At 38.8% G+C, this 22,415-nt stretch overlaps 4 protein-coding genes across 11 annotated transcripts in view; 3 read left to right on the forward strand and 1 right to left on the reverse strand.

Annotated features, from left to right (window-relative positions):
• The window catches only part of LOC6039107 (kinesin-like protein KIF14), a 50,595-nt gene extending 48,422 nt beyond the window's left edge, over positions 1-2,173 (forward strand). The window contains exon 4 of the mRNA XM_038252206.1: positions 872-2,173. Coding sequence (XP_038108134.1) covers positions 872-2,083 — 1,212 coding nt within the window. The 3' untranslated portion in view covers positions 2,084-2,173. The remainder of the gene's footprint in view (positions 1-871) is intronic.
• Positions 2,174-4,178: 2,005 nt separating this feature from the next.
• LOC6039103 (RING finger protein 121) lies at positions 4,179-8,613 on the reverse strand. The gene is made up of 6 exons (XM_001848718.2): positions 8,247-8,613; positions 8,113-8,147; positions 7,759-7,900; positions 5,199-5,582; positions 4,896-5,131; positions 4,179-4,839 (listed from the first exon to the last, which is right to left on the reverse strand). The coding sequence occupies exons 1-6, from the start codon at positions 8,280-8,282 to the stop codon at positions 4,719-4,721; spliced, it is 954 nt and encodes a 317-aa protein (XP_001848770.1). The 5' UTR covers positions 8,283-8,613; the 3' UTR covers positions 4,179-4,718.
• A 73-nt stretch (positions 8,614-8,686) lies between these two features.
• Positions 8,687-14,163, forward strand: LOC6039102. Of its 3 annotated transcripts, none has more exons than XM_038258047.1 (4): positions 8,687-9,082; positions 13,055-13,133; positions 13,197-14,002; positions 14,061-14,163. In XM_038258047.1, exons 1-3 carry the CDS (start codon positions 8,812-8,814, stop codon positions 13,990-13,992), a joined length of 1,146 nt encoding a protein of 381 aa, XP_038113975.1. In that variant the 5' UTR covers positions 8,687-8,811; the 3' UTR covers positions 13,993-14,002; positions 14,061-14,163. The 3 variants fall into 3 exon arrangements, with proteins under 3 accessions (XP_038113975.1, XP_038113976.1, XP_001848769.2); XM_038258048.1 differs by lacking the exon at positions 14,061-14,163 and having other exon boundaries at positions 8,688-9,082; positions 13,197-13,626; positions 13,657-14,060; XM_001848717.2 differs by lacking the exon at positions 14,061-14,163 and having other exon boundaries at positions 8,688-9,082; positions 13,197-14,060.
• A 357-nt stretch (positions 14,164-14,520) lies between these two features.
• LOC6039100 (protein daughterless) overlaps positions 14,521-22,415 on the forward strand; it is a 79,827-nt gene continuing 71,932 nt past the window's right edge. For 2 of the 6 annotated variants that reach the window (XM_038258040.1, XM_038258041.1), the window contains exon 1: positions 14,521-15,026. In XM_038258040.1, coding sequence (XP_038113968.1) covers positions 14,945-15,026 — 82 coding nt within the window. In that variant the 5' untranslated portion in view covers positions 14,521-14,944. The remainder of the gene's footprint in view (positions 15,027-22,415) is intronic. The other 4 variants (XM_038258045.1, XM_038258046.1, XM_038258042.1 and 1 more) reach the window with 2 other exon arrangements.

Here is a 22,415-nt window from a genome sequence, read left to right on the forward strand (position 1 = left end):
AAAAATAGCAAAAAACACCTTTTTTGCTTGCGAACCATATTCATCCGCTAAAAAGAGAGGAGGCGAACCACGCAAGAGAAAATCGCTCCCGAACTTTTCGAATCATCACTTAAAGATTTTTTGTGAACCTCATTGTTGATGATGATTTTTTTTTCTCTCGCGCGTGAAGGAGGAGAGCCATGTTCAATTCCGATTTTTTTTTTTATGAGCGGCAAAAGATTTTCGTTTGATGAAAATTCTTCATTCGCTGATAACAAACAAATGATGCAAACTATTTTTTTTGTTCAAAATAATGTATTAATTTCAGGTTATTAAAAAATACTCTTGGCAGAAGGAAAAAAATCTTTCGCGCTCTTTTTTCTTAGTTTCAATGAAAATGATTTTCAAAACGACCGGATTTCTATTTCCTGTTGCCCAGTAGAAATTACAATACTTGTCTCAAACAAAACAAAGATTAAACGATCTTGAATTTGGAAAATTTAAAGATGAAAAATCCCAAGCTATATGGACATCGTTTCGTTTACATTTAGTGCTTTTTCCGATATCGTTTACATTTTAAATGCTCAAAAGCTATCCTGAGGAATGTTTTTTTAAAGAATGGGCATGTACCAAGTATGTATTTATAAAGTATAAAACAAAACAAAAAAACATTGTAATTCGATGTAATATTGCAGATTTTTTTTTTGAAAATTGCTTCTAAATATATGAAAAAGCTTATAGGACCTTTTCAAAAAAGTCTCTAGTATTGTGCTCGGGAGAAAACCAGGAATTTGAAAATCAAAGTTTAGTTAACATAAGAGAATTTTCCCTAAGCCTTTAAATTAAATCAACAACATAACTAAATTAAACAAAATTTTATTTTCCTACCCAGATGGTCGACTTCCAGACGGCGCACCAGGAAATCTTGCGCGAACAGGAACACCGCCTCCGGCGCGAGCTGGACGCCGAAAAGCGTGCCGCCATCTCGCAGATCGAAGCCGAGCGGCTCGCGTACGAACGCCAGTACGAGGAACGGCTCGCGACGCTGGAGCTGGAAAAGTTCAAGTACAAGTGCCACAAGGAACTGCTCGAGACGGAAAAGGAAGCGATGCTACGGGAACAGGAAAAGCGCCACCAGCAGCAGCAGAACAGCTCGGATGGCGAGGCGGACAGTTCGTTCGAGTTTACGCCGTTTAAGTCCAACTTGATCGAGGAGATTCAGAAGATGATGGAGCGACCGAGCGACGAGAGTTTGCACCAGATTCAGCTTGGGGTGAAGGAGGCGACTCAGCGCTGCCGGGAGTTGGGACTGCGGATCGAGTTTGGGCAGTCGCAGGTCGCGGACGAGGAGGGGATTTTGAGGGCGGTTGTAAATATCTACGATAAGACGAATGGACGGGTTGCGGAGTGGAATCCGGCTCGGCTGGAGTACTGGCTGAGTGTGGTGAGAGATCGGGAAGACCTGAACGCGGGGAACGTGTTTGAAAACTTTGACATTGACTGGCGAGAAGACAGCGGAGCGATCAGGAAATCCCGCAACTCCGGGAGAATCTCCCTCAACGTAGAATCGGTTAAGGACGTCATCTGGGGACGGAACAGTCCAACGAAGAAATCCCCCAACAAGGCGAAAAAGTCGGAAGGTTTGCTCAAATCCATGATCCGAATGGCGACCTCCTCAAGCTATAGCATGCGCAAAGAACAGCAACCCCTCGAAGATGAAGCAATAGGCTGCCAACAGCTGCCACCGTCAAACGACGAAAACGTGCCGGACAACCTCCAGTCGGAATCCCCCTCCAAACTGTCCCGCTTCGAGCTGAAAGTCGCCACCAAGCTGAAGGACATCCAAATCGCAACGATGAAGCTGAAAAGGTACTGCGAAAAGCACCAGGGAGTCTGCAAGCAGGAACCGAACGCCAGCGTGGTCGATCTGGACAACAGCCTGCGGCCGGAGCAGGGCATGGCGCGGGATTTCCTGCAGTCGATCGCCGACATCGAGAACGCCATCCAGGACATGAGGTTTGTGCTGATGGAGCAGGACGCGAGGCATGGCAGTAACGGCGAGCAGAGCAAGTCGTCCAAGTCGGTAAGATTTGTGCTGGATTAGGGAAGAGGATGGAGAGTTTTAAGGTGTTTTAGAGTTAGTTTTTTTTTCTCGCAACTTTGTGCGATTTTACTTGCCTTATTTTTTGTCGCTGGTATAACTGCCGTTCTACGCATAATTGTCCCATGTCAGTTTTTGACGATTTTGACTTTATGCCATTTTTAAGTTTAGTCTGATGTGTACTTTAAGAGAAACACATAAAATCTAGTACTTTGTTCGGAAACTCATCAAAAACAACACCAAGTCTGTTTGTCCCATCGTTGAACTTCTACGCATAATTGTCCCACCAAGTATTTTCTTACACAGAATCATTAGTTTTACTAAGCATTATGTCTTGTTTACCTGTTGTATAGCAAGAGAATCACAAATAAGGGTGATAAACTGCTAACTGGGGCGATTAGGGACACATAGGGCGAATAGGAACCCACGGGACAATTATGCGTAGAAACACAGAAATCGGTCGAAAAATTTCAATCGTGTTTTTCTCAGTTGTACTTTTTTGAACATGGGACAATTATGCGTAGAACGGCAGTATAGTATTCTAAATAGTGTTATTTACTGACGGTATTTATTAACCTTACCATTTTTTCGGGGGAGCTCGCCTGAGTCTCGTTTTAATACCTACGCGTGTAATTCTGAACCATTGACAATACATAAGTTAGACTTAAATGATATTTTTTATTTGATAGTACAAAAAGAAAATTCTCTTGCTTTTACAATTTTCAAATGTTAGTCGTGATTTTTAAATAACTTCCCCCTTCTTCCCCAACTGTGATATTAGACTAAGCAAACATAACAGTTATGGGTTTCGGTAGGTTTTTAACCACCCTTTTCCTAGATTTGAATTATAAAATTCTAAAATTCTAAAATTCTAAAATTCTAAAATTCGAAAATTCTAAAATTCTCAAATTCTAAAATTCTCAAATTCTCAAATTCTCAAATTCTAAAATTCTAAAATTCTAATATTCTAAAATTCTAAAATTCTAAAATTCTAAAATTCTAAAATTCTAAAATTCTAAAATTCTAAAATTCTAAAATTCTAAAATTCTAAAATTCTAAAATTCTAAAATTCTGAAATTCTAAAATTCTAAAGTTCCAAAATTCTAAAATTCTAAAATTCTAAAATTCTAAAATTCTAAAATTTTAAAATTCTAAAATTTTAAAATTCTAAAATTCTGAAATTATAAAATTCAGAAATTCTAAAATTCTAAAATTCTAAAATTCTAAAATTCTAAAATTCCAAAATTCTAAAATTCTAAAATAAGGCTTTCTAGCCCCAGTGAAAAAAATATAATTTGACCCAAAAATGACGAACTTCTCGTCACAGTGTCCAAATGCAAACAATGATCGGGCTCGAGCTGTCACAGCCCTGCGAAGTATGTTGGCTAACATATCGAGCGGCCAGTCAAAAAAACCAGCTAGAAGTCGCCTGACAAAAAACTTTTGCTAGACAGAGATAGGAAACCTAAAATTTTAAATGCTTAAATTCTGAAAAAAAAAAATTTACGTCAATTTTAAATTTTGAGTTTTGAAATATTAAAATATTTTTTTCTAATTTTGAATTATTTGAATTTTTGAGTTTTGAAATTGTAATTTTTAAATTTTGTTTTGTATTCCTATTTCACATTATTTTTTTTTAATTTCTCAATTTCAAAATGTTGTTTTCAATATTTGTGTTTTTGAATCTTTGTATTTAATGATAATTGTAATGATTTTCTCTTCATTTTCTTTCTTCATTTGAAGCAAAAAAAAACAAAATTCGTCCTTTTAATTTCAAGGTTCTGCTTCTGAGAATCGGCGTTATAAGGCAATTCGGAATTTATCATCGAATATTAAATTATTGTAATAAAATAATAAAATTCGAAATATTTCTTTTCTCGTCGCACGTCGATTTTGAGGCCAAACTTAGTTTAAAATGCCATTTGGGGCATCATTCAATGTAAAAATCGCACAAGCACCGTTCAAATGTAAAATGCGCTAACTGTGATGGAAACAAAACAGCAAATTGTCGAGGTTGTGTCGCGCGAAACCCTTTCTGGCTCTTCGCGAGCTGATGATGAAATACTCAAAAATAAACAAAGAATCACAAAAACCCCCATAAAAGTGGCTTTCATTTTGAAAAAAAAGTTCTACCTTTTTTTTTTATTTTTGCATCGAAATTACAATATCGTAAGTTTAGAAACACATTTACAAAAAGGACACTGTTCTGTTTGGAAAAATCATCTTCACTCGTTCTGAAAGTTGCTGTTTGTTACATGTCGTTGAAATTGATGTTTAATGACTACGGTTTACTAGGACTACTCAATGAAAGAACGGAAATCCTCTCACTTTGCTGGATTTCCTGCTAATGCTACATCTCACTAAGCTGACTGAATTGCTAGTTGATAAAGCTTTACACAGACGGGTGCGTGGCGGCCGCTCATGGTGCTATTTTGATGACTCTCTCTCCCTCTTGCTCTCAACGTGTATGTTTGTGAAATTACGACAAAAACCCAACTCAATCGTACGGAAACTGAAGCTTGAATGCTCGGCGCCGAGCACGCGTTCTGGTATCGATGACAATGAAAGACGGCGAGGACGACGACGACGACGGTGCGACGGGAATGCGCGAATGGAGCGAAAATATCGCCCCAAGAGGCTATTCCAGCCCCAGCATCCAGTTGATGCCCTGGACGATGAACAGGATCAGCGGTTGCCAGGCCACCAGCCACCGGATCCAGTCGAGGAGCTGGCCGTACAGAACGTGCGGTCGTTCCCAGCTGAAAACGGGACAGAAATTGAAGTCTCGAACAAAGACTTACGAAGATCTACTCACGGATTGCAGAACATCTTCTTCAGGTCAACCTTCTCCTTGCAGTACGGACACGTTTGCTTCTTGCCGATGATGCACCAGCCGCGTATGCAAAACTCGTGGAACACGTGATCGCAGGACAGCTTGTACGTGTCCTCGATGACCCCCGTCTCGTTGACCTCCGTCAGCAGCTGGTTTCCGCACACGGCGCAAACGTTTCGCTCCAGGTGCCTCGTCGGAATGCCCTTCGGTGTGTAGTACTGAAGAATAAAAAAACCAAGAAATTTCAAGAACCCATCTCCTCGTCAATTCCCAAACCGTACTCACCCCGACGTGGGCGGCCATCTTGTCCGTGCAGATTTCGGACACGTCTCGTCCCAGTACCCCGTAATACAGTCCGTAAAACACAAACAGCAGCCCGACGTCCATCCACACGTTCGGCGGTTGGTTGAACACAAAGTTCAACCCGAAGAAGGTAAACATCATGATGATGTACCCGATGATCCCCAGTCCGTAGCTCAGCTTGTAGATGAAGTAGAACCACTTGTACACGAGCCGCGGAGTGGTGCCGGCCAGCGGCTTCCGGAGGGCCTTTCGCATCACCAGGGCTGTGATGCAGCTGAATATCAACCAGAAAAAGATGAACCGCCAGTACTGGCTGCGCAGGCTGAGCACGAACGGGATGATCCACAGGGCGAGCAGGGTCATGAGCTGGAAAAGGGGGTTGGTAAATATAGTTATGTTTGGCGCAGGGTTGACTTGACGAATTGTTGATCTTTAGATTTTAGAAAATTTTCCACCAAACTTGTTTTTTATTGAAAACTGAGTCGATTGTGGACGAAGGAACAGCGCGCACGCGCACGTGTTTCGAGCGTCATTTTTTTTCGGTGATTAGTATTAATTGTATTACTTGCTTCAGTCGATTGCCTTACGGAATGATTCGTGTTTCGTTTTTGAATTATTGGTGTTAAAAAAAGCCCTTCCTATATCATCGTTGATCAGAAAGCATGACGTCGGGTAAATTGTGTGCCTTAATCTTTCGAATAATGTGTAAAATTTTCATGGGAAAAGTTTAACCAATTTGCCATAACCCAATTTGTTATTATTTTCTATTTAGCTAAATATGGCCAGAACTATGGGAATATGTTGACCAATTTTGTTAAAGATAACTGCAAAACTGTTGAATAAGTGAAAAAAAAACTTGATTTTTAGACTAGTGTAGCATATCATTGGTGTCTACCCGTAGTTGTTCCTCAGTTATTGACCAGGGCCTCCCAAAATTGCTCCATAAACCTAAGATGAAAAGTAGGAACCAATCATCACAACTTTGCAACTCTCAAAGGCCCCTATCATGCTGATCAATACCGGCGCCGACCACGACAAGTGGTAAGACACGGGGAAGTGGATGGGAACACAAAAAATCAACCTCGCGTCTTCGCTTCTCGCACAGAATTCATTTGAAAGATGTTTTTTTGATTATTGACCAACTCTCGGAGAGGTCATTCGATTTTTTTTTTGTATTTTTTAATCCGGTTGAAACTTTTTTGGTGCCTTCGGTATGCCCAAAGAAGCCATTTTGCATCATTAGTTCGTTCATATAATTTTCCATACAAATTTGGCAGCTGTCCATACAAAAATGATATGTGAAAATTCAAAGTTCTGTATCTTTTGATGGAATTTTCTGATCGATTTGGTGTCTTCGGCAAAGTTGTAGGTATGTTTATAGACTACACTGAAAAAAATGATACACAGTAAAAAAAATGTGGTGATTTTTAATTTCACTTTTTGTCACTAAAAATTGATTTGCAAAAAAACACTATTTTTTATGTTTTAGAGGACATCAAATGCCAACTTTTCAGAAATTTCAAGAATGGGTAAAAAATATTTGACCGAGTTATGATTTTTTGAATCAATACAGAATTTAAAAAAAAATCGAAATATTGGTCGCAAAAAATTTTCAACTTCATTTTTCGATGTAAAATCGAATTTGCAATCAAAAAGTACTTCAGTAAAGTTTTGATAAAGTGCACCGTTTTCAAGTTATAGCCATTTTCAGGTAACTTTTTTGAAAATAGTCGCCGTTTTTCATTTTATTAAATTAGTGCCCATGTTTGCCCACCTTCGAAAGAGAAAATTCTCTATATTTTGCTTTATTGAACTTTGTTGATACGACCCTTAGTTGCTGAGATATTGCCATGCAAAGGTTTAAAAACAGTAAAATGGATGTTTTCTAAGTCTCACCCTAACAACCCACCATTTTCTAATGTCGATATCTCAGCAACTAATGGTCCGATTTACAATGTTAAAATATGGAAAATTCGTGAAATTTTCCGATCTTTTCGAAAACAATATTTTTAAAAATTGTAAATCCAGACTAACATTTCAAAAGTGCGTAATATTGAATGTTTGGCCCGTTGGGAACATTTTTTTTCTCTTATCGGGTTTTCCTGTGATAATTTTTGATAACAGAAATAGTTATTTTTGAACAAATATCTGTTATTATTCGGTGTTATTATAACAACATAAGAATGATAATAACAACTTTTCTAGTTATTTCCATCTGCTTTAATCGTGTTTTTTACCGTTGTACATGAAAATTTACATTGGGCTTCAGGATCCTATTGCTCAGAAAAAATAATACATAAACCAAAATCAGATAATTTTTTGTGCCGAAGAACAAGAACAGTTCACTACATATTTATCTCGCAATTTAAAAAATAAAAACATTTTGATAGCTACGGAACAGGTTTCAATCATTTTGGTTTGCAATTTCAGAAACGATTGAGATCGGTACGCAAAGCTGCACGTGACTTGTTAAAATTATTTTACTGTAATTATATTACTCATAGTTTCATGTACTGAAAAACAAAAAAAAAACACCACTCACCGAATACGACCGATAGTGGCGCTTCTTCCACTCGACCAGCACAATCTGGGCGATGATCAGCGTAACCAGCAGGATGACAACCATCTCGGCGTGCATCGACTCATGGCCCTTGTGCTTCTCGTGCAGCTTCATGTGCTCGATTCTGGAAGGAAAATGAAAGGAAAAAAATCCATCATAAAACATCATGAAGCATTGAGTTAATAATTCAGCAGCGTTCTTCGAATCATGTTGTGTGTGCGCTTCATCGTTTTGCGAGGTAATCTTTTGTGGCTTGCGTTACGATAAGGTACTTGTGTACGGTACGCGAAGATAAGAATCGATAAAAACCATTTCAAAATCCGGTCCGGTATTTACCTCATCTTCTCCTCCGGTGTGAGATCATCGAGGGTCTGCGGCGAATGAAAAACGGGAGAAAATCATTAAAATACCATAAATTTAGGGAACGACCGAGGGGCAGGACACTGCCCTCCCCCGAAAAGGACAATTACCTTATTGAGCATATCGACCGGCTCGTGGAGATTCATTTTTGCTGCGTTGGTCTCTCTCCACACCTGTTTCGCGGTCAAATATCGTCTCCAATCCTGCCCAGACACGGGGCTTCAAATAGGACTTTGGCACCGCACTAGTTCCTCGGGACCCCCCTAATTGAGCAGTTCAAAGTCAATATTGCTGCTTCTGCTGTCTGTCCATGGTGTTGTGACCTGTTCTGATTGATCCGTGGAAAACACACGACACTTTTTTTTCACTGTCCTTTCTCCACCCTCTTCCAAGGGGCGCCGCGACAAATCGACTGATGTTCTTGCTCTGTTTACGTCGTCGTCGGGACATGAAAAATTTGGACAACGCAGACTGACAGTTCTCTTCTTTGCTCTGCGCCTAATCAAATTAGGCGTTGACGTTTGGAGAGGGATTCTGTTTATAGTTCCCCTTCCCTCGCAAACGTCTACTTCATTTTCACAGTGTACCTGAACCCGAAATCAAAACAAACAACTTTGTCGCATTATTTTCAAACAAATTTGCCCGGCAATCAACGAAAACACAGTGTTCAAAAGTATGGCCTGTTGCATCTTCAACGGGTGCTTCAACAAACCGTTTCCATGCGGAACGTTGGTATTCTTCAACCTGCCCAAGGACGAGCCGCGCCGGCGAAAGTGGCTCCAGCTGTCTGGGAACGAAGACGTCCAGAATTTGCCGGCCAGTGCGAGGAGACTCGTTTGCGAGAACCACTTTGAGGAGCGTTACGTGAGGCGGCAGTTCCACAGGACGACACTGGCCCGGGATGCGGTGCCGATGGATTATCGGAAGCGGAAGGGGGATTCTTCGGGTAAGTCTGTTTCTATTTCAAGTTCAAAATCAACCATGGTGTTTCTGCCAAAAATTGTAAACATGATCGGATTACGACTTGCAGCACCAAGGGATATCAGACGCAATTTAACTTGCAATAGTTGTACAGTCAAGACTCGTTTATCCGAAGCCTTGATTATTCAAAGGTTGAATCATGAACAAAAAATATATTTTTTTCATGTGTTTTTTTTTTTTAATTTTTTTTACTTTATCCATAAAATTTGAATTCTGCGACCCTATTTTAGTTGAATTTGAACAATTTGGTCAACGCCATTTTGGTAGAAATCTTGGATTTAAAAATTATAAATTACTTTACAATAAAAAAAAGACAACGATTTTTTTGCCTCGTGATTCGTTTTACCGATCCGAAGTGATTTTTTTTCGAGGCCTTCGGATAGTCGAGTCTGAATTGTACCTATCAAATATGTTCTGGTTCTTCCTAAATTTGATCCGAGATCTAGAATTATCTCCATTAAGATAAACTCAATGTAGATATATTTACCCTAGGGTGCCTACAACATGTACAGAGTAGATTCCAAGGTAGATTCGCTAATTCGAATTTGGCTACTTCATATGTCCGTTAATACCCCGCTCATTCAACGTATTCGAATATAAAAGCACTCAAATTATTTCGCAGGTGATTTTGTAATTTTTTTCCTTCAGTAGATTTGCTCGATTATTTAAGACTCTGAAGGGTATCGTTCCCGGTCGACCGTTTGACTGCCATGTTTGCTTTAAAAATACATTTAAATCTTGTTTCAAAATGTATCAAACAAAAATTAGTTTTCTGTAGAAGTATTTTAATATCGTTTTTCATTTTTATATACTTTTGCTGGATCCTGAATTCAGCAGGCCAAGGATTGATACCTAAGAGCATGCAATGGCACTGACCTTGTTGCGTGCTCTTCGGTTGACGTCCACGTAAGGAACATCCTGGAAGGAGTGTAACTAACTACATCCGTAGTTCTGTTAGATCATCCGAATTATCTTGATCAGAACAGTATAGCTCTGGTTCCTTGCAAGTGTCCTATTTTCTTACCTCCACGTTGGCTTGGTTTTCATGATGACCTAGCTGGTGGCCTGTGGAAACGGATCGTAAACCTTTGACCACCGCGGGTCAAAGTCGAGACGGCTAAAAGAAAGGGGCGCGACAATGTGGGAAAGGGAAGTAATTTGTGATTGTAGACGGTATTGTTTTGATTCGCAGTATGTTGAGTCAACTGCTGTGGATTTACCTGAAACATCGCACAACGGGATTTCTCTTCTTTCCATTTCATCTACCACCTATCTTCTATTTGTTTTGTTTCACTCATTTTCTAACGCGGCTTCTGTTTACTATCCTCTATTTGATTTCGATTTTACTCATTTGATTCTCTTATTTCTCAACGCTTTTCCACTCTATTTTACCAATTGATGCTGCTGCAACAAACTGTCTGTTTTCCCTTAATTTGGCAGCGATGTCAATTTTGTTTATCTTTATTTATCTATTTGAATAATTTTACATCTGCCCTATAAATTGCACTTAATACAATCTAAGATTGTTTGTTACCTCTATTTATTTACTATTGTAAATTTCTTTATCTACTTCATAAATAACTATCTAATCTAATCTAGATTAGATTATCTACTTCATAAATTACTCTTTTTCTTTTACTATTGATTCTTCAAATAGTATATTTCTTTCACTGTCCATTGTTTTCAATCTTTACCCTTTTCTTCAAACAAGGGAGGTTCGAGCCCTTACTCAATTTTGGGAATGATCAAAGAAACACAAATATTACTATTGTACTTTTGAAAAACTTTTATAAAATGCTTAGGACCAAAAAATGTAACAAAACACCGCGACAAAATGAATAGCAACAGATAAACAGACTCAACAATAGAGAAGATTTCAGGAGAAAACAATACAAAGTAAATAACAATAAGTTTTTGAATTCAAACTAAAAATAAAACAGTATTTGCTTTAATGAAATTTGTTAGGCACACTTTAAATGGTTAGGCGCTTATACTTACATCTAACCCTACGTAATGTACCACCCCCGGCCGAGTTAAAATGCGTAACCGGAAAAGAAGGTGTGCATGCCTGGCACGAACACTCAAAGCGTGTTCTAGCGTGTTGCTCGTACTGACTCAGAGCAAGGGTGAGATGTAGGCGTAAGGGCAGTGCGTGTTCGTTGGGAACCTAGTGCATAAGATCGGTCAAGGCCCGTTCTTACACTGAAAATTGCGAATTGCGAACATTTTATGAAAAAAACATGAGATTTTCTCACAACTTGACGCAAACGACAAATAATTATGAATTAAAATTAATTTTATTAAAGTAAAAAGAAAACGGAATCGACGTAACACCTTATGATGTGGCCCTATTAAACCTTGCGGTTTCGTCAACGGATCCACAGGCGTGTATCGTTCTTTTTGCGACAAGACTCCGCCTCCCGGGTCTCCTAAGTGTGAAGGCATGGCACGGAGAGAGGGCACCGAAAACCTATATTTACACTTAGAATTTTTTGCGTCCGCCTGGGGATTCGAACCGGCGACCTCTGCATTGTGAGTCCAGTGCGCGGTCCGATTGATCCACACAGGCAGACATTTTATTAAAGTTCTTATCTCCAAGCTGTGAACGTGAATTTTTTGGCATATACATTCGAATGAAACAAATTCATTTATTTAAAAAAAACTATTTTTTAAATAGTCACCCACTCGAGCTTTATTTGTTTATATCGAGAAAATAACAGACCAGTACTTATAAATATGTAGTTTACGTCACATTGTGAGCAAATCTCATGTTTTTTTCATGAAATGTTATAAACAAATCAAATAAACCAAATTTTCAGGTTTTTCTTTTTTAGTGTTTTTTTAATAACCCTGACCCAAGGCAATTTCAAAAACACCCAAAAAGTAAAAACTGTAAATTTGGTTTATTGAACCTTTTCAAAAAAAAAAAAAAAAGAAACTCCAGAAATATCGTTTTTGAGCGAGCAAAATAAAAATATCCCAAATATATGCCTTCCCGTTTGCAATCATACTAGCCAATGTTTTAAAATCATCAGAATTTTGAAAAGTCGCTCTTTTTTGTTCACTAAAATGCAAATATCTCGGCTTTGCGTGGACAAAAATTAAAATGTTAAAAAAGCAAAATGTTTTCCGTGAAATTTCCTAAGCGCTGCATGCAATAGTTTTGGCTGCAAAATTTTTTGGCTCGTTTTAGAGAGCGATTTTTGATTTTTTTAAAGTAAAAAATCAAATTTTTCTCCCTAAAACGCCTTGCCATGCCCAAACACAAGCTTTTATGGACCATGTCTGTACACTGTACAGGAATTTGTTTAGGGGACATTAAACTATAACTTGAAGCCCAAGGTGACCAAATTTGAATGACTTTAGTATGATTGTTACACGTATTTCTGAAAAAATCCACGAAAAATGCACTTTTTTTTTATTTAAGCTCCGCGCGCGAGTTTAAACCATTTTTAAGGATTTTTTTGTTGTATGGAAACATTATTTCTGATATCCTAATCTATCATTCTCCACATCTCAGCTTAGGATAGTAACTTCACACAAGTTAAGCTTAAAAAATGAAATAAATGAAATGAAAAGCATTCAAACGAATTTCCCTTCTCGATTCAAACGTCAAAACTAATGGTTGAACGGATATTAAGACCATGATGATTTGTTAAAACATTTTCCATTTGGCATTTTTTTAATTTAAAAAAGGCACCTTGGACGCCCTGAGGCCGCCTGAGGGTACTATATCTTACTTATGAAGGCGCAGCACAAATCGGCAACTTGGCAAATTTGCAAAATGCATAGTTTCTCTTGAACCCTGCTGAGGGCGCCAAATTGTTTTAGGAGGACGATTTAAATATTTTTATAAAAAAAAACTTGTTAGTCAACGACTAAACTCTACTAACCTACTGCTCAGCCCTGGTTTAAATAATGTTTTATTCTTTCCTAGTCATCCAAATAGATGAAGCACTTGATGAAATTACCGATACAATCAAAGAGGAAGAAGCTCCAGCAACTGATAAAGAAGAGTAAGATTCAGTTAAACGTTCTGCATTCCGTAATTATAACAGTTGAAATTTCCGTTTTGACAGAATTCTGCTGACATTAGCAATTGAAGAAGCAGATTACGAAGTGTTGATCGAACATGAGCCCAGCGAAGGAAGCGAACCGAAAGATGATCTCGAGACTCATCTGATCGAGGATGAAGAATCCTGCGACGAACGTGAGGCGACAGAGTGCAAACAAATCGCTGATTGTTCTGACGATCTTGCTCGCGAATCTGACGAAGTTGTTGAAACCTTCGAGGTCGATGCTGAAGAGGCTGGTGAAGATCATAAAGTGCAAGAAGACGTAGGAAATACCAACACATTGGACAGCTCGTTGGACGTGGTTACAACTGGAGAATCTAAACCAGACGAGAATTTTGGGCATGAGGACATGACTGGTGAACAGACCGAAGAACCAGACGAGCTTGTCGAAGATGTTGTAATCGAAGAAGCTGAATCCGAAGGGTGCCATGAAGCAGATCAACTAAATGTTGTGGCCAGTACCGCAAAGCACAAGCTACCAAACAGCGTTGAATCATCTCAACAGGCCAAAAGGTTCAAGAGTGACGAAGTGGTTGAACCGGATACCTCATCCGTTAGTGTGACTCCAGCCAAACCACAAGCCATCGAGCAGCCGTCTACGAGCAGTTGTACAAGCAGCGATACAGTAGCTCCAGCAGCACCGGCACCTGCTGGAAAGATGAGCGAAGAGGAGTACTTTGCGCTCTCGTTGGTTGGTCCCTTGCAGCGGTTGCCACCAGGAAAGCGAGCGATCGCCAAGATGAAGATCCTGACCTATTTGGTACAGCTGGAGTGTGGCCTGACGGATGCCAACCTGTGAATCGCTGCGGGTAGGTAGTTTCAAGTGGGTCAGTTTTTAAGGTATTTACGATAAATATTTTTGAGTAGCAGTTGCAGGTTTGTCACTGATGTCCGAACTTCCCTTGTCTCGTCTTCCCAGTCACAGTCTATGAGCTGGTTCTGCCAGAATCCTGCTAGAATGGTGGAACAATTCTGCTAGAATGCTGTAAGAATATCCAGCTCTGTAAGAACTCTGCTAGAATCCCGTTAGAACGTCGTGACTGGGTTAAAGGTCACTTCAAGTAGTTGCAATGTTCGTAGATGACAAGGATATGGGAGAACAGAACCAGCAAAGATCCACCAAGATCCATCGTCAGCCCACTGTCCATCGCGCTCAAAAACCAAAACTGACAGCGCTCTCTTGTCTGTAAGTGGAAGCGCTCCCTGAGCGCTTGCAAGAAAATCCCCTCACGCAAACCAACGCTCAAGCGAGCTCGAGCCCAAAACGACAAAGTCGAAAGAGGGTCTCTCGTCGTGTCGCTCTCGGCTGAGCCTTCAGTTATCTTTTCGCTCGCACACGGTGCTGATGTGTGCACGCGTTCGCTGCTCAAAACTCTGCCTGCCTGCCGTCGTCGCTTTGCGTTGAGGGACAGAGGGAGAAAGAGAGAAGAGGAGAGAAGGCGATAGGAGGACTACTGAACATACACACACGGGCTCTCGCTGTCGGTGTATGGGTGAGGTTCGCCCCATCGGCTGTGCGCTTGGGTGAACGCGGAGAGCGCGCGCGCCCTTAGGTGTGTGCGTGTGAGTGTGGAGGTGCGAGAGGGCGAGAAGTAGAAGAAGAACAGCATCAACAAAAGCAGGAGTCGGTCGAAGCGAAGAACAGAGGCAGCTCGCAGTAGGCGAGGACGTGTAGTAGTGTGTGAGTGTGTGTGTAGACGAGGAGAAGGAGAAGAAGAGAACGGTGCGACGGTGGAGGAGGAGATATCAAAATGGCTACTAGCGATGATGAACATTACCATCTCTACGAAGTGTTTCAAAATTGCTTCAACAAAATCGCCAACAAGCAGCCTGGTAAGTGTCGGGCCGGAACCGGAAGCGGTCCGAGCATCGCCGGGCGATGAAAGTGGCCGCCCAAGTGCGCCGTGAAGTGTGTGAATTGAGATTGCGTTCGCGGGAGATAGGTCTGAAAGTGGAGATTTTTTTTGTCATCCATTTCCAATTTTTGTTCGCGCGGTGCGTCGCTGTGTTGGTGTGTCTTTAAATGTTGCTGGCTGTATCCGTTTGTCGCAAGAGGAGTAACCATTGTATCTATGTGTGTGCATGTGTGCGTGTACTGCTGCTTACGACGACGGCTACTTGGATTTGGTCACAGATTCTACACGGTGGTGGTGGTGGTAGTGGTAAAGTGTCGTCGTATGCCACCTTGTTGTGTGTACAAGTGTGCTCTGGTTGTGTCGGTGCTCGAGGGAAAGAGCACCAGCAGCAACAGCAGAAAAAAAAAACGAAAAACGAAGCCAACGAAGAAAAAGCCTCTTTATGTCAAACGTTCTATAAATATTATGATGAGGCCCCGCCGATGATCGTGGCGCGCGGAACACTTCGAATAACGACCAAACTGGATTAATCCAGCGGAAGAGGGACGCTCCTAGCGCGGGTGTGGACACTGCCGCCAGCAAAGGCCCCGCCGGGAATCGGTTCTCAAAAATCCGTAAACGCGCTGTGGATCGGATTTTCATCGCGCCGAGGAGAGCGCTGTAGCTGGTGCTGCAAATGTATCGCGGTAAGCCAAGGTTGCCAGATGTTTAACTTGTGGAAGGAGAGAGTCCCTGAACAATGAACCAGCAGTAAGCCGATTAGGCCTAGATAACTGTCGTGGGGAGTCCTGGTGTAATATACATTTTAGTTTTATCATGCGAATGCAACGTTACATATATGTGTATTTGAGCTTGACGTCTTGATTAGAAGTGATCTGTCATTTGATTGACAAACGATATGACTATGACGTTTTTTGATAGAATCCAACAACTGTGAATCTGTTTCAAAGGATTTTGATAGTTATAGCGAAAGTCCCATATTACTTTTTCTTTTTGCTAAAAAGGGAGCAGTTTAGTTTTAGAACCTCTGATCATTAACATTTCTGTTCCTTTTTACAAAACCAATTTAAACGGTTCAAGGGCTAGTAATAATTTTAATTGTTACAAATACTGAAAACTAGCCATAAATTTAAAAAAAAACTTTTTTTATATATTAGACCGTATTTTAAACCAAAATGTCAAACTTAACGTTCAGTAATTTTGCAAAAAAATTGTCTATCGATTTGCATTTAGACGGCTGTAATTAGTATTTTCCTTACCTTATTAAATGCAACATTTTGCCATGGTGAGTACAGTTTTAAATTTGACATTCTACCACTCACGCGCATTGGATTGCTTTCATACTCTTGAATGACCTATTTTACGAATTTCACAATATCTTAGAACCGGATGAACAAAATTAGCAGATATTTAGGATAAAGAAAAACATCTGAAGATTTATTCGAAATGCATGACAAAGTAGGCTTTCAAACATAGCCTTGAATTTTGATGAAATCTTGATGAAATCAGGAATCATAAATCGTTTTTACCAAAAAAGCTATATCAGCTCACTGAAAAACCTGACAAATTTGTCTTGAATTCGAACATAAAATCCAAAAAAATTAAGGATTTAAAATGTAATGAGATGTGCTTTTTTGATAACTGTATTATAGTTCTGTGATAAAGTTTAATTTCAATTTGATAGAAAATACATTTTAAGAAAAATAAAAATAAAAATAATCATCAACCTATTTCATACATAACAGAGCATAGCTTTCTGTCCTGTGAGTGACGTAAACGACAATTTAATATAATTGCATCTTCAACTTCCTGCAAATTACTTCCAACAGCTTTTTTCATGACGGAAGTCAATTGGGTCCTGAAATGAAGCTTAGATTGCTGATATTATTGTATACAGCAATAGAGCTTATTTTCCTGAGTACAATGACCCTTTGTACAACCACAAAGAGTTTAAAATGGATGTTTAAATCAATTTTGAAGATTAACCTCGCGGTCCTTTTGACAGAAAAGGCTCCGCTCTTTCCAAGGAGACCATAGTTGATCCATCAAAAAAATGTTGTCTTGTCAACTTTTTTTTGCATTAAAATAACAAAAAGTGATCAGAAATGGGTTTAAAACGTGTTTTTAATCGTTGTACATAAAAAATTACTTAGGGCCCATTTCTAGAGTTTCAATTTTGATAGATTTCCAATAAACAAAATTTTTATTTTCTGCTATTTGGATGTTTTTGAATACCTCTGACATTTTTTGACATCCAAAACTTTAAACAGGGTTGCCAGATATTCGTTGTCTTCACCTTCAAAACCTTAGTTTTGCAAGAGGTGTTGGCGTATTACAGAACAGTAAATCACGATTTCCATGTGGTTTCAGCAGGTTCAAGCCCTGCCATGCCGCTGAATACTGTGCTTAGATGCACTCAAATCTTCATCAACCATTCTAAATACGCAAAAAGATGCTTCGCACGCCTTTGGCATTCACCTCCCAAAATTTACGTGCGTTGACGTTCGATGCAAAATAAACGCTTGGCAACCCTTCGCACTTCGACTTCGGTCTTGTACGGTCCCGCAAAATAATAGTCGTCTACGGGCGCGCGTGTGACACCAAGTCAGTCAGTCTTTCTCTGTGTTTTCTCTGTGTGTACCGTACCCACAATAATACTCTCCTCTCTAACACGCATTCACGCGACGACATCGCTTGCTGTGCATGTGGTTGTCGTTTCTTCCTCCTCCAACAATTCTTCATGAGTTGAGCGGTGTGTGTCCGCGGCTAACGCTGTATTAGTATCAACACGATTTGCTCCGTGCAGCGCTCTGTGATCATTGTTGTTCTTTTTGCCTTTCCTCGACTCTCTGCCTTCGACGGCCAAGAAATACACAAAAGTCACACACCGAGTTGTGTCCGAGTCACACTGCGAACAGTCGGTTTCTCCGGACTTCAGATATGCCACCAACACTCACTCTAATCGCCGCCTTTTGGCATCGATGTTGTCGTGCGTGTTGCGTCCCTCGCCCTAAACCCTGTGCACAGGAGAAGGAGGCAACCGAAAAAAAATGTATCAGTCCCAGAAAAAAAAACGATTCGGAAAACTGTTCCAAAGTCCTGCTTCTGGCCAAACTCACCCTTTATTCCCGGAAGAACTGTGCGAGCCGTGTAATTGTTTTCCACGGTTCAGCTACACGGTTCTCCGTGGAAGTAGGTAGGGGATGATTACGGGTGATGAAACAGTAAATGTTTTCTTCCACCTAACTAACTTGTAACTTGTTCGACAGACTTTGTGCGATTGGGCAATCGAACCAGCGAGAGTTATGATTCCGATCTGACTCCTACAAAGGGATGCAATAGATTCAGATTCAGATGTGTGTGTGACTTGTCATATGTGTACCACGATTTGCCAAGCAAATGAAAATCGCTTTAAAAGGGGGAGGGTACCACGAAGAGGAAGGGGGGACGGGTTGGAGATTTAGCAGATAATCAAAACGTTGTCCTCCACACATCGAGGTGGAGTTGTCATGCTTGTTTGTTGACGTGGGATAGAGGCGGTGGACGTTTGGTATGGCCTGCGGAATGTTTGTTGTGAACCATGCTTGCAGTAGCAATAGCAACAGCAGTGACCTAGAGGGACACGCGTTTCGGGGGGCTGACTTTAATTAATGTTGAGTTATGCAATCGACTATTGATACTAATGTGTAGTACGAGATAGATTGACATTCAAATCAAATCTCGACTATCGAAATTGTGTTCAAATATAGGTTGATCTTACCTGTATTAGGTCTTTGTCATCATTTTAATATATTACAAACAAATATTGCAAACGACTGCAGAATAAATATACAAATTAAAATTATTTTGACGTTTAGTGTTTCCGTTTGTTACAAAAGAGAGCAAAAGAGTTAACATTAGATTTGAGCATGATGAACTCAGAACTGTATGTATACAGTAAGAGCCTTGCTAGATTACTAGATCAATTTTGTTTTGCTTTTACTGTGAAATTTTGGAGGTACAATTTTTGGAATTTTGATTAATTTTTACTTTCATTCTTGTAAACTTCGATCATCATGTGATTTAAATATTTTTAAATTGATGTGCCTATTTAAAAACCAATCAATTATTAAATCAAAAAACAAACAAGATAACGTCCTACGGGAAAGTTTTTGCGGAATTACTGGTCATTTAGAAGGAATACTCAACTCGATGTATTTGAAAAAAATACTTAAACAATGTGCATCAAATTCATCAATTTTCCATTTTTTTTATTTTAAAATACATTGAAATGAAACCTGACAGTGATAATTTTAAAATAAGATTCTTTAATTGAGTGTAAATAAATTGTTTTAAAAAAATATTTTAGTCATTTTTAATTGATTCAATATCTTGGTTATACTTTAAGGGAAATAAACATTAATATCTAAAATTTACGAAACATGTTTGTTGATATTTATGTTCTGATTTTTCCAGTATTCGGTGAATTTTTAAACATTCGATTAAAAAATATAATAAATTTAACTACCGAGACTATGAACAAATTAAAAACTATTATCTTTACAGTTGCTATTTCCTTCCTAGCAATCAACAAAAAAAAAGCCCTTAAGATTGTTTTGACAATTATTTAAAACTTCTGAATAAAAATCGGGGCCATCTACTTGGACACATTTTTTTTGAAATTTTAGGCCATTCTTGCAAAATTTCTGAATTTTTGTATGAACAATTTGATTAAATAAAGTTTAATTGTCAACTTTTTTTAATGCCTCAATTTAATTTCAATTCAATGATTTTATTAGTAAATAATCGATTCATAAATTCGTATTTCTTATAACTTAATTTAGTTTTGGAGTTCCTTTCAACTTTGATTATTATAGTATTATAGTTCATTTTAATTTAATTGGATATTCTACACGGAGAAAAAAAAGAGTTCCCAAAATCGTGAACAAGCGTTCATGAAAATGGGAACCACGAACAAAGTGTTCAAATTTCATGGTACATTTTTCAAAATCGTACCATGGGAGTTCCCATTTCCATGAACGCTTGGTCACGATTTTGGGAACTCTTTTTTCTCCGTGTAACAATGTATTTGGCAAGAGAAGGAAACGTTTTTAAATCCCATTGAAAATTTTACACTATGTACATTTGTGCGATTGTATTATCTAAAGAAACGATTTGACTGTATTTTTTTGTTAATTCATAATAAACGAAGCCAAAATTACTTTGAAAAGCCAAGTTAAAATGGGACAACGATACTTTATAAACTATACACTATTGTTTTTATTTTATGTTGGTTGTTTTCTAAAATGTTACCAAACCTGATAATGTGCAACTGAATTGATTAAAAACAATAAAAATCGTTTAGTTTTTCCGGTTATAAACTATAGTAATTTTTATTATTTGAAAAATATGATCAGAATATTTATGATTTTAGTTTTTTTTTGTATAATTAGATATTGAACTTAAAAATAAGTGAAATCCTCAAAATAACTGATTGTTACTTTTGAATATTTACAACAAATTCTTTTGATATAGTCCAAACTCGATTTTTCGAAGGTCTTTTTTCGTTTTTTTCGAAAAAAAAAATAATTCGGATAATCGAATCATGAAAAAATAATTGTTTTTCGTTGTCTTGTTTTGGCCCCATACATGCTCTAAAGTGATTAAGAATTTTAAAAACCAAGATGGAGGCCAAAATGGCGAGATGAAATATTGTATGTTAATATTTGACCTAAATAGGTTTGCAAATTTCGATTTTATTTGTTAAAAGTAAGAAACAAAAAGATTCGTTTTTTAGGATTCGATTAACCGATGTCCTATGTAAAGATTCGGATAGTCAAACTTTGGATAATTGAGTCTGTAATATCAAATCAAATTGTAAAGAAATATTTTTACAAAACTGACCTCAGGAAATTATACAAATTAAAAAAAAACTGCAGGAATCTTTTCATCATCTATAAAATATATTTTTTAGTATGATTCCAAAAAAATAAATAATAATAGCTGATTTAGAACTTTTAAGTTTTGTTCAGTTTTGACAACGGAATATATTGAAAGTCTTGTGATAAATAACTATGAATAACATTTTGAACTTGCTCCTGTTTTCTATGCAAACCCATATTTGTATTCAAATCTAGGGAACGGAGTTTGCAGGTTGATAGAATTTTAAATTGCTTATGATATGTGGGTTTTATCGACCTGGTTTGATTAGCATTTCATAGAATGTTCTGTCGAAGGGCTTGTTGATAAGGGCCCTTTACTGACATTGTGACGTTTTCTGAGTTTTGAATCAGAATGACGTTGGAGGATACAATTTGTGAACTTGATTTGCAAAACTTTAACTTTTGCGTCACTAGAAAAAAATTTGAATGGCGTCACGTTTTTTTTCCTTCAGGAAATAATTTCATAACACAGTATCCTTGACTTGTCACACTTCACACGACCAAAGTGACAACCTTTCAATAACGAAAACGCCGAACGAACCGAGCTCAAAAATGTATAATAAACCTTTCGAGAGAGTTTTGCAAATTTAATATCTGTCTAGAATTACGAATGACCCAAAAGACGAACCGTGACAAATAAATGCGCCCTCCCCACCCCCCCAACCAACGACCGACCGTCGTCTTTCGTTTGGTCGTTGGTTGCAGCTCCTTTCTCTGTTGCCTCCCTCCAACACCCAACAATCCTACTCCCTCCCCCTTCTTGGAGTAAGGTTTAAGAGGTGGTATGTGAGTGTGTGTGTGTGTGCACGCAATACGCGGCCGCCCTCCCTCCCTTTATTTCTTATACGCCAGCAGCCAGAGTCTGGAGCTTAAAAATATAATAAAATTTGAACTGTTATCCTCCTTGCCCTTTTTGACTGCTGCTGCTGTTGCTGTTTTTGCTGCGGCGAGTTGCGACTCCTGGCCAAACTCTGTCGGTGTAGGACCCCCGCCACCGTATAATTTTATGTGGCCCAAGAAAGCCTCTTTCCGCTGTACGGCGCGTTTCTTGTATTTTTATGGCCTTTTTCTGCTGCTATACTGAAAAACTGGGCCGTTTTTGGTCCACACTTCCCCACTGCTGACAATGACTAAGACGCGTAGATTCGTGTTTTTTCCTTGGTTGGTTCCGCAACTTTTATGTTGTAGACCACCCCGTCAAACAACGACTATCCAGAGGAGGTGTAACAACATCAATATCAAATTTTGCTATTTTTGTATAAGAAATCGGAAAAGATGCCCCGATTAACGTTAAACTTTGGGAAATTTTCGTCCCTGACCACGAATCCGAGCTATTTTTTTTTGAAATCTCGTTACGGAGGAGCGGAACCTCTTCTATTTTTTGAACATTCGAAAAAGACGTATTTTTCAATAATTTGCAGCCTGAAATGGCGATTGTTTGAAAG

This window comes from Culex quinquefasciatus, chromosome 2, assembly GCF_015732765.1.
Source record: "Culex quinquefasciatus strain JHB chromosome 2, VPISU_Cqui_1.0_pri_paternal, whole genome shotgun sequence".
Lineage (NCBI taxonomy): Eukaryota > Metazoa > Arthropoda > Insecta > Diptera > Culicidae > Culex > Culex quinquefasciatus.